General features: G+C 39.5%; 1 protein-coding gene across 3 annotated transcripts; it reads right to left on the bottom strand.

Moving 5' to 3' along the window:
* Positions 1–54: 54 nt before the first annotated feature.
* Positions 55–11,164, bottom strand: LOC102450147 (uncharacterized). Of its 3 annotated transcripts, none has more exons than XM_014571402.4 (5): positions 11,058–11,164; positions 9,682–9,782; positions 7,986–8,558; positions 6,409–6,570; positions 55–2,858 (listed from the first exon to the last, which is right to left on the bottom strand). In XM_014571402.4, the coding sequence occupies exons 3-5, from the start codon at positions 8,512–8,514 to the stop codon at positions 2,650–2,652; spliced, it is 900 nt and encodes a 299-aa protein (XP_014426888.1). In that variant the 5' UTR covers positions 8,515–8,558; positions 9,682–9,782; positions 11,058–11,164; the 3' UTR covers positions 55–2,649. The 3 variants fall into 3 exon arrangements, with proteins under 3 accessions (XP_014426888.1, XP_006118873.1, XP_075766657.1); XM_006118811.5 differs by having other exon boundaries at positions 7,986–8,445; XM_075910542.2 differs by lacking the exon at positions 11,058–11,164 and having other exon boundaries at positions 7,986–8,445; positions 9,682–11,016.
* Between the last annotated feature and the right edge of the window lie 537 nt (positions 11,165–11,701).

Raw genomic sequence — 11,701 nt, 5'->3', positions numbered from 1 at the left:
TGTTACTGTTCAGATAGCAGGAAATTCTCCAAATTACTCTTGGGGACCAACATCTTCTTTTAAAAACAACTTTATTTTTTTATAAAGCTTGCACAAAGTAACTTAAAACCAATGTATATTTTTTGGTAGTTGATTAATCTCAATTGCTCCAAAAATAGTACAGAGGTGTCAAAGTGTAAAATAAACTTCAGGGGAAAAAAAAACAAATAATTTGATTTCTCAACATAAGTAGATCCACAAATATCAAGGCAAATCAAAATCTTTGGATGAAAGCTTGGCCCCATAGTAATTATTTGCAAAATTCCTAATCACTAGTACTTAGAATTTCACTCATTTGCATCTATAGAAATGTATTACAGGCAGTCCCCGAGTTACGCGGATCCGACTTATGTCAGATCCGCAGTTACGAACGGGGTTTGCTGCCCGTCTCCCTGGTCTGCTGAAGACAAGCAGACCAGGGAGACGGGAAGCAAAGCCTCTGAGGACGCCGGCAGCGGGACAGCCATGGCGCGTCTGGGCTGTCCGCTGCCCGCGTGCTCCGCGGCTTTGCTCCACGTCTCCCCAGACCAGGGAGACGGGGAGCAAAGCCGGGGAGCACACGGGCAGCAGACAGCCCAGGAGCGCTGCGGCTGTCCCGCTGCCGGCGTGTTCCACGGCTTTGCTCCCCGTCTCCCTGGTCTGCTGGAGACCAACAGACCAGGGAGACGGGGAGCAAAGCAGAGCAAAGCCGCGGAGCACGTGGGCAGCGGACAGCCCAGACGCGCCGCAGCTGTCCCGCTGCCGGCATCCTCAGAGGCTTTGCTCCCCGTCTTCCTGGTCTGCTAGTCTCCAGCAGACCAGGGAGACGGGGAGCAGAGCCGCAGAGCACGCAGGCAGCAGGACAGCCGGGGAGCGTCTGAGCTGTCCCGCTGCCCCCGTGCTCCGCGGCTTTGCTCCGGACATCTGTGGTACAGCAGCTGGGGCGCTGCCGGTTGGTCCCGTAGCGCCGCTCTGGGCGCTAGTGGACCAACCTGGCAGCACCCCAGCTGCTCTGCCCCAGGCGTCCTGATTCAGCCACTGCTGGTCAGTTTCAGCAGCGGCTGAATCAGGACGCCTGAGACAGAGCAGCTTGGGTGCTGCTAGGTTGGTCCAGTAGCGCCGAGGAGCAGCGCTACTGGAGAAACCCAGCAGCACCCAAGCAGCTCTGCCCCAGCGTCCCCAAGTCAGCCGCTGCTGAAACTGACCAGCGCTGACTACAGGAGGCCGGAGGCAGAGTTGCTCTGCCCCGGGCTTCCTGGAATCAGCCGCTGATCAGTTTCAGCAGCGGCTGACTTGGGGACGCCTGGAGTTCTTAAGTTGAATCTGTATGTAAGAACTGGCGTCCAGCTTCAGCCTGTTGAAACTGATCAGCGGCTGATTCCAGGAAGCCCGGGGCAGAGCAACTCTGCCTTGGGCTTCCTGTAGTCAGCCGCTGGTCAGTTTCAGCAGCGGCTGAATCTGGATGCTAGTTCCGACTTACATACAGATTCAACTTAAGAACAAACCTACAGTCCCTATCTTGTACGTAACCCGGGGACTGCCTGTATTGGTTTTTTTTGTATTATCATAGCACCTCCATATCATTTAGTCATGGACCAGGACTCCATTGTTCCAGGTAGTGTGCAAACACAGAACAGAAAGATGGCTCCTGCTCCAAATAGTTTATAATCCAAGTATAAGACCAGAAAGAGATGAAGAAAAGCAAATAGAAAGGGGGTACAGGTACCTGCTTCTTCTGGGCCTCGGGGGTGCTCCAGTCTCATCCTGCCCTATTCCCTGAGCACACTCTGTCTCTGCTTCTCCCACGTGCTACATAAAAAATGATTGTGACAAGTGGTAGGCGGTGGGTGGGAGGAGCTGATCTGTAAGGAAGGTGGGAGGTGTTGGGATGGAGGTGGAAGCTGGCTGCCAGTGGGTACCACAAACACCCACTATTTTTTTTTCATGGGTGTTCCAGGGCTGCAGCAACCACAGAGTTGGCATGTATGGACAGGGGAGTAAATATTCAGCATGATAGGCAGTGGCTGATGCAATCTAATTGTTCTTCTTCAAGGGTCCCCATGGGTGCTCCACTTACGTGTGTCAGCGCTGCTGCGCACACAACCCGGAGATCTTTGCTAGCAGTCTCTCAGCTACCGGCGTGTGCTGCGCTATTGTGCAGTCACTAAGAATGACAGTTAGGCATCAATTTTTAATGGAAAAATTGACCCCACATAGCACGTTTTCGCTTAGCACAAACATTTTCAGAAACGCTTCTATAGTGTTAAATGAGGAATTACTGTATACAAGTACCATTATATTAATCAGCATATTGAGCATGAAACTGAAGCCGTAGGAAAGTATGGCATACATAGAGTATGGAGACCTTGGACTTATTCCTGGTTCTGCCATAGTCCTGCTAGGTGATCTTGGGAAAACCACTTCATCTCTGTGATTCAGTTTTCCTCATCTTTAATATGGAGATAAAAATACTTGCCTTCTTTGTGAAGTAGTTTGAAGTTTACTGACTAAGAGCTAGTATAATTTTAATATGGTAATAAAATGATACTTAAAAATTAATGTTACATCTAATTAAAGAGATTGCTCTATACTGCTGGCATTATTACTACATTATGAGTATTGTGGTAGTAACTACAAAGTGTCAAAGGTTGGGGAAAGTCCTTCATTTTCACCAGATAAAATTTCAAGTCTGAACTTCCCAGGTCTGGAGTCAAATGGTAAGTATTCAGCTTGAAGCTCATCATTTTCCAGTACAGTCATATTGGCATTATAAACCTTTGCTGCATCATACAGTCCTCCTGATATCACCAGTGTGTCATCTGGAGAAGTGTAAATGTCAGCTGTAAAATATTGAAAGCATTGTTAAATATTATTACAGTATTATTTGGAGAGAGAAGTGTAGCAAATTCAAGCAAATCGCAAGGCCTAAAACCTTCACTATGCAAAGATGCATTCACATTTTACTTCTAGTTTGTATACCTGTGATTTGACTACATGTATTAAAGTAAAAATTATCAGAGGGGTAGCCATGTTAGTTTGTATCTGCAAAACCAATGAGGAGACCTGTGGCACCTTAGGGTGCGTCTACACTGTACCTGAAGCTCAAAATAAGCTGCACAATTTGAGCTACCCAAATTGTGTAGCTTATTTCGAGTCAATTTTGAAATAGCTTATTTGAAATTTGGCATTGTCTACACAGCACTTATTTCAAAACACATCACTATTCCAAAACGTCCCTTACTCCTCAGGGAGTCTGAATAGTGAGCCTGTTATATTTTGAAATAATGGGCATGCTCAAAAGACATGGAATCTCGAAATAGTGCTGCAGTATAGACGTAGCCTTAGAGATTAAGATTTATTTGGGCATAAAATTTACATGGGCAAAAACCTACTTTGTCACAAAGTTGTTTTTTGCCCACAAAAGCTTTATGCCCAAATAAATTGATTAGTCTCTGAAGTGCCACATGACTCCCATGTTGTTTTTTTAAAGTGAAAATGGAAATATAAACAAACATCATTGCATTCCAGGCACTAATCCAGATAGCAAATGAAAAATGAGCGAATCTACTTCTTTGTAATATATATTTTGACTTGTACACTCTTCAAGTAATAATGTAGTAGAAATTATCTGATTCTAACAAATTGTGATGATCTGAATTTTAATAAAATAACCTTAAATAAAAGAAGGAATAGAAGAACTAGGGAACACTGAAAAAGTGCCACATTGTTTTGGGTGAGTGGCATTAAAAAGAGGGGGTTATGGTAGAAGTACTTAGACAAATCTTCAGATGGTTAGCAGGAAATATGTTCTGAGTAAAAATCTGAGAGACCTCCCCCCTCAGATGTGTCATTTTAACACAAGATTTTATTAACTCCTTAATTGTCAGCCAGCTGGCCTTTCAATAATCCATGAAAGATATTACAGTAAGTACAAAATATCACTATTATTACATGGAAATTTGGGTTTATTTATATCAATTCACTCAGGAAAATAGTATATTTTAAAGGTCATAATTTGTAGTACCTGAAGCAATTGACAACAATTAAAACATTTATGCATTTACCTATGCATTTTTATTTCAAAATTTAGACTAAAATTCTGCTTAGTTATCCCAGATCCCTCTTATCTGTGCAGTATCATTTAGTTCAAGAAAACTGTATTCTTCAGCCATTATCTGTAAAAAATATAAGTAGCACAAGCATATCTCTAGCTGACATTTTCTCAATGCTTGTATGTATTAGTTATACAAAGAAATATTTGGATAATTATCTGTCAATGGCTTCTTAATTTAAATTTGTTATTGTTTACAAATATATTAGGCATATTTGGGTATGCCTATACACTGCATTCCTCTTTTGAGAGAGGAATGCAAATGCAGAGGAACAAAATTACAAATGAAGCGTGAATTTGAATTTCCCGTGCTTCATTAGCATAATCGCATCCGGGCGCTATTTCAGAAAAAGAAACTATATGTTGATGCGGTTATTTCGAAAGAAAACCCTTCTTTCGAAATTACCCTTAAACCTCATTTTATAAGGAGGAAGGGTAATTTCGAAAGAAGGGTTTTCTTTCGAAATAACCGCGTCTAGACAGCGTTTCTTTTTTCTAAATAGTTCCCGGATGCAATTATGCAAGTGAAGCGTGGGAAATTCAAATCTGTGCTTCATTTGCAGTTTCTCTCAGCTGCATTTGCATTCCTCTGTCGAAAGAGGAATGCAATATAGACATACCCTTGGTGAATCACTTCCTTTAACTCAGCTAATTTATACATTAAATATGTACACATTATACATTTATTATACTACATTTTACTTTGTGAAGTTAATCCACATAACCAGTTCTCAGGAGGGTATAGCCTTTCAGAACTTGATCTCTAAAGCATCTCACTAACTAGTGAGAGGTACAGTTAGTATCTGCAAATACTAAATAATCAATTTCAGTAAGTGACTCTAATGACCAATGAAAAAATTCTGATAAAATGAATTACCAGATTATCCAAAAATAAGTGGATGTTATTGAAAGTGCTGTCTCATTTGCATTTGTCACCACTGCTATAGTCAGTAGAAGACAAAACAAGCACTAGAGATAAAGAGCACAGAGCAAAATCTTTTTTTAATTGTTCTGGGGACTTTTACTAATACATCCCTACTGTAAGCGAAAGAACTAAATACCTTGAAATATTTCCAGATTTATTTGTAGGATAGTGTACCAGTACAAAGGATTCTTTGGCTTGTCACAATGTCATCAACAGCTCTGAAGATTTACTGTGACGAAATTAACAAGCAGATTTTTGCCAAAACTGTCACTGGCTGTCTTTTCAATTTGCACTTCATTTAAAGTTATGGAAATATAGGCCTTCCATTAATGAAATATGCTCCAGTGGATGTAAGCCAAGTGGATGTAACAAAAAGTCCATGGTACCCATATGCTTTCTTGCTTTCTTAAATGATAAATATTTGAGGCTCTTCCTACTTCTGTGGAAGCACTGGTGCAAAAGTTGGCATTTGGTGTGGTGTGCTTGTTATGCATTTTCTGGCCTTGTTTTTGCTACTAAAAAGTTGTTTTACCTTGGAGTAACTAAGTCATCTTTATATAAACACACAATAAAAATGGGGCACTTGGGTTTTACTGCAACAGACAGTAGGTCAGGTCAATGCCACATGATATAATGCTAACCTCTCTAGTCTATCTTGCAATAAAACTAATGTTCCCTGTTCTCATTCTTTCCGGTCTGAATTTGGCTAAGCCATTTTAAGCATCTAAATATGCATACAAGTGCCTAATGGTTTTTTAAAACCCCTCAGATTAGGTTTCTAAATAACTTTGAAAATCTGGCCCTTCATGTTTAAGGATTTTTCATGGTTGCTGTTTCATTTAACGTAATTCATTTAATTAAAACATAAATAAATATTTAGTATAACAGTTGTCCACATTGTAATTGGAAAAGATAGTAAGTTCTCACTTCTAATCAAAAGTAACATCTTCAGCAGTTATAAATTAGTACATCTCTATTGATATCTTTTGACGGATACTGATTTACAACCGCTGAAGATCTGGTAATTACAGACTATTGTGTGGCATTACTTTATACCAGTAGTTCTTAACCTGTGGCCCATGATCTCCTTGCAGCACAGTCAACACATAGCTGTAGCACATGTTACATCCTCAGGGCTATATAGATAGTAATATAGTATAGATATGGCCCACATAACATATAGGGAGCTGTATATGTAGCCCACAATGGTAAATAGGCTAAGAAACGCTGCTTTATGCTGTTAAAAAAGCTACCACTCTCTTCCTTAGTGGTTGCCTTAAATAAACAATTTGTAGTGTGTACATGTAGAATGCAAGCTCTGATATATGATACATCTTATTAAAAATATGCTAACCTGTTTCAGAAGAGGTGTCATGTAGCCGATGATGAGAATACTGAGCTCTTCTCTTCCTGTACGTATCAAGACTACATATGACAATTGCTAGAACAACAAATGTGAGGGTGCTGCTGAAACTAATGGTCAGAATGGTCTCTGAGTTCCTTAGATGAGTTCCTCCTGTTTTAATAAAATAATTTAGAAATTGATTCTTATTTTACAGCTACACAAAACAACAAATCTCAGTCTTAAGATTTCGGTATCACAATACACAAGGTTTTCATGTGCTAACCCATCCCTTAAAAAAACCTCCCTAAAATAGATTTTAATTGCCTTAATTTCCTGCAGGTGGGACCTTCCTTGTCCAGCACCCTTGGGACCTGACCAGTCCCAAAGCAGGGAGTTTGCTAGACAAGGGAAGATCAGTGCTGGTCCTTCTACTGCGGGCATCCAGGCTCTCCTGGAGAGTCACCAGCTTCCTTGCCACTGGGTTTGCTGGCTGCCAAGCTTTGCTCTTGGCCACTGACCACTCCCGCCAGCCCTAGACACTGGGCTTCTTGCTGCCAGCCCCCTACCACTGGTTCGGTTGTGCTCTCAGCTGCTTCCCTCCCTTTCACCAGCCCAGCTGTGCGCTCAGCCCACATGGGCTTCCAGCTGCCATTGTGCAACCTAGCAGCAACACACCTAAGATGCAATGAGTCTTGTAGTAAAGTCTGGTTATAATATAGTTTGTATTTTCAAAGTAATGTTTGGGTTTGATCCTCCCAGGTCAAAGATCAAAGATATAACATATGGTCAAAATTTATAAAATTTAGGTAACTCAACTTAGTTAAATTTATAGCTAGGTCCTTAAATTAAAATGACTTTATTTTCACAGAGCCTGAGGGGCAGCTTCCATTGAAGACAATAGGACTGTGGATGATGAGCCCTATGAAAATCAGATTGTAAGGGCCTAACTATGGATATAGTTACCTAATGTTAAGTCACTAGCCCGTTAAAATGTCGGCTTATGTGATTATTTGTCTTCATTATGTTGCTTGCGTAGTTCCCCAATTCCCGTTCTATCAACCTGTACCTACTTTCCAGGTATCATGGGTGACTCTCTCTCTCATACTCCTTCATGCCTTGGGTTCAGTATGTCTCTGTTTATGGCCTTTCTTATCTCTGTATTCCACTTTCTCATCTTTTTTTTTTCTTTTCTGTATAATTTTGATTGATTAATTTTCTGATTAATTAATTTTTAAGTAATTAATTCCCCCCCCCCCCTTCCTTTCCAGGAATCCTGTTCAGGTCCTTGGCTCAACAGAAGTTTCATTTTTTGGGTGGCCCACTGGCATCTCTTTTAACTGAGCTGAGTGTCATGGGAACAGAAGAGAAAAGCTTGAGCTGATACTTTGTTCCCAGAGTTTGAGGCCCTGAACATGTAAGTTGGGGGAGAATGCTGGTGCTCTGAAAGCATTGTCACATTTGCTGTGTGTACATGATGAACCCCAGGGCCTGCTGCCATTGCTTCTTTCCAGCAAGGGGTCGGACACAGTGAACTACTCTGACTTTGGAGGCTAGGAAATAGTGCCATAGAATTTAATGACACTTACCTGAAACCTGTGATATAGGAACTGAATCTAAAGCTTTGCTAGTATTTACTTGTGTGGCTGTAGAGGACTGAGCTGTTGGTTTCAATGTGATTGAAGACATTCTGGGATTAGAATCTTTATCAGTTGCTTGATTAAAGGTTGAAACTGTAGGTGTTGATGTCACAACAGTGTTGAACCTAATAGAAATATCTGATGGGCTGTTAGTGTCTGTATTGGTGGGATGTAGCATGCTTTGTGCTAAATGAGACAAGGTTGTTAAAGCCAATGAACTAGTAATCTTTTCAGTCATGGCAATTGTATTCCAGCTGGCACTTGCATTCTGCACTGTGGTTGTATTAACAGCTTCTTTATCTGAAATGGTAGATATTGCAATGCTTCTAGATATGGTTGTATTTCCAGATTCATAAGATGTTGCTTCTGTTTGAATGTCTTCATTCACGTTGGGGGGCTGATCTGTAGCCTGAACAGAAAACACCACTGTATGATAAATCAATAGGAGCTTGAGGCACACTTGTTGTGTTCCATCCATTATGGCTTCTCACTCTTCCTGTTTAGCCGAAGATTTAACTTTCTCTGTACACATATACAAACAAACAACAGCCATGAAGACAAGCAAAATAGGTTAACTTAGTATCTCTAGGTTAGTTCCTGCAGGACTATGAGAGTAGCTGAGATTTATTGGGATTTGAGGGATTTGCTTGTCTACACAGGGACACTCAGGAAACTACAGATTAAGGTGGTAGAGTTAAAAATTAAAATGTGAAGTCAAAGCAAGTATTCTGCAATATTCACTTAAAATTAACTGTTTCTGTGAAAGCTCTTGTCAGAAATATTCACTTAAAATTAGTAGTTTTTACCAACACTCTTGCCAATGAACCTATTTTCTAGATTTCTAGAAAACAAGGAGGAGGGGAAAAGGAGGTGGGTTGTAGGCAAACATAGTTGAAGCAAACATATATTAATGGAAAATTGTTTGCAGTACTTAGTCAGTTTCTGTGTTTACCTTGGGTTCCTGCTAAAATATGTAAATGTCAGATTAGTTTCTGTTATTATCACCTATGAACTTTTTTAAGCATGGGATTTTGGAATATTACCTATTTACTGCAAAAATTATTAGTTTGTTCTTATTGGTTCTATCAAGAATGCCAGAATTTGGGGATTTAGTGTAAACTTGGGCTGTGTTATCAATTGAGTTTCAGCCCTCATTCCTATTGCTACTCTTGCAGATTTAAATTATGGAAATCCCAAGAGGCCTCAGCTAGGGTAGGGCTCCATTGTGCTAGGAGCTATATAAGTGACAGTCTTGCATCAAAAAGCTTAGTTTGGGAGTATAAACTAGTTGTTTATTATGTTCTTTGATAAACAATAAAATAAACTAGAGTTGATACAGTACCTGAAACAACATTACACTTTCTAAGTAAAACCAACAAGTTTTCTTAATAACTGCAAAGAAACCCCAAATTTACAAACTCCAAATGAAATATCAAACACTTTTGGAATTTAAATCTACATTGCAAGCCAAGAATGTCCATGTACTTCCGGGTGAGTCGTAGCTGTGAGCCAACATTAATGACACATTTACGTTCAACACACTTCATTTTCTCTACTTAGTATTCAAAATAAGTGGAGTTTTTAAGTCCATATGGAAATATTAAATCAGAACAAATCTTACCAAAATAATACTTTCAGAACTCACCTAACCAATGAAACACAGTGGCACTTGTACCGGCAGGTAGTTCCAAGTAACAGATACACTGTCTTAACATGTTCCTGTTTATTCAGACTCTGGAATACACTCTGTGGAGAGCAGGGTGAAACACTGAGATGTCTCTATGGTAACCACTGGAGTTTTGAGATTAGTCAGGGATAAGTGCACTAGGGTTGGGTTCACCTGTCTATAAATCTAGCCAGGTCAGATTACAAAGAGAGGTGTGTGTCATGCTAGCAGTTACCAATAACTTAATTTCACAGTAGTTTTAAAAAGCAACGTTTGCAGACCTACAGACAATTTTAGACTCCTTTAAAGAATGTATGTAGCAATTTCTTTAATTGTTTTCCCTCAGATGTGGTGTAGGTGTTTAAATCTTCTTGCTACTGGCAATACCATTCTCCAATCAGAAACAATGACTTTTAGAAAACCTGTCAGACATGCATGATAGTTTTAGTAAAGGACAAATTAAACACAGAACAAAGTTTATACTCAATGTAACTTCTAAATACAAAAGGTCTGAAAAAAATTAAGGCACGGGAATTAAATGAAAGTAATAAAACAAAACCCAGGAAATGTGAATCTCCATTATCACTGGGTTCCAGAGGCCCTTCCTTTCTGTGGGTATCACTATTATTCCTAGGTCTTGACTACCCACTTTTTTTTTAGCTAAAGCAGATTTCTTGTCTTTCTCTTCATTTCTAATCTCCCATGGTTTTGGATTTGCATTTCTTGGTAATCAATAGTACAAATTAAGAATTGTGGAAGGATGTGAATTTGATGATCTTCAATGTCTTGTTCATCTTACATACCTATATTAATCAAAAGAAGATGCAGAAATGAAAATCCTGATTCTCATTTACACTAAGATCACTTTACACCATTGAAACATGAAGAGGGTGTTAAGATGGGAATAAATTATATTTAGTATAAAAGAAAATCAGTCTTAGAATCTTTAGGTGAGCTGGTGCTTCTAGGTTGGAAATAAAAAGCAGATTTGACTGCATGTTATCTTATTTTTAGTGTGACACATTGTGGTACGTGGAAAGATAATGGGCTAAGTTCTGCTCTCACTAAACCTGAAACCAAAGGAACTCTGGGTTTAGAACAGTGTCAGTGATAGATTATGCCCAATGTGAATGTCTTGCCTTCTCCTCTTTATCCAACTGATATGCTAGCTTTTGAAAAGAAACTCAAGTTTATCGGAGAGCATGAAGCCTTTTCTGGATCAGATTTCATCTATATATCAATTTTGGGTTCAGGAACTAAGTCATCTCTTTTCATTCTGAAAAACCCTCCTGCCATTCTCTCACAATAGCACTATTAATATCTTGGATGCAAAAGAAAAGGAACAATGAACTTACCAGTGGAGTCCTCTTCCTGATTTAAGAGATCATCCCTTACCTGTGCTAAAGTACTAAGTCTCCTGAAGCCTATTAACTGAGTGAACATAAAAATTATGTCAGCAACACTCACAGGTAAATCATTAACATGCCATTTTGCATTCATGGCACAAGTGGAAAAGAGGCCCTTTTGTTTTCCTAGGTTGTTTAGGTCAAACTACAGCATCTGAAAAGCAGTGGCTGAAAATTGAATCGGGATATATTTGAATAGTTAAAGGGTTGACATGCTACAAAATGACTGGGAAATTTTAACTATCACCGCATCACTTGACAACTCACATAACAGACTATAATTAAAACAACTGGTGAACAGTAGACCTTTTGAAACAGACACACACGGAATCCAAAATGGCTAAAGCAGAAAATATTTTGCCACATTTGTTAATAACTACATATAGCAAAGCAGGTTGGAAATAAGTTTGGAAAATTACTTATTTTATAATAAAACCCAATTCAAATAAAAGTTTGTATTTTACAGAGCCAGCAGTGTAAGCTTTCTATCATATTCATTTTTAGACAGAGTATTTCAAATAAATGCTGGTATTTGTATTTCAGTTCAGAATAGTGCATGGGGACATACATAACCTAAAAATGGAGCATACCTA

The sequence above is a fragment of the Pelodiscus sinensis genome, chromosome 27 (genome assembly GCF_052426305.1).
Source record: "Pelodiscus sinensis isolate ZL-2025 chromosome 27, ASM5242630v1, whole genome shotgun sequence".
Classification (NCBI taxonomy): domain Eukaryota; kingdom Metazoa; phylum Chordata; order Testudines; family Trionychidae; genus Pelodiscus; species Pelodiscus sinensis.
The sequence above is the reverse complement of the archived record's forward strand: the minus strand, read 5'-3'. Positions and strand labels throughout refer to the sequence as shown.

What these genes read in the sequence shown, in the direction of transcription:
- LOC102450147 (XM_014571402.4), bottom strand. Translation starts at nt 8,514, where the DNA reads ATGGATGGAACACAACAAGTGTGCCTCAAGCTCCTATTGATTTATCAT. An exon ending in TCCTATATCACAGGTTTCAG is followed by an intron (nt 6,571 to 7,985) that starts GTAAGTGTCATT and finishes TTATTAAAACAG; the next exon opens with GAGGAACTCATCTAAGGAAC. An exon ending in TGACACCTCTTCTGAAACAG is followed by an intron (nt 2,859 to 6,408) that starts GTTAGCATATTT and finishes AATATTTTACAG; the next exon opens with CTGACATTTACACTTCTCCA.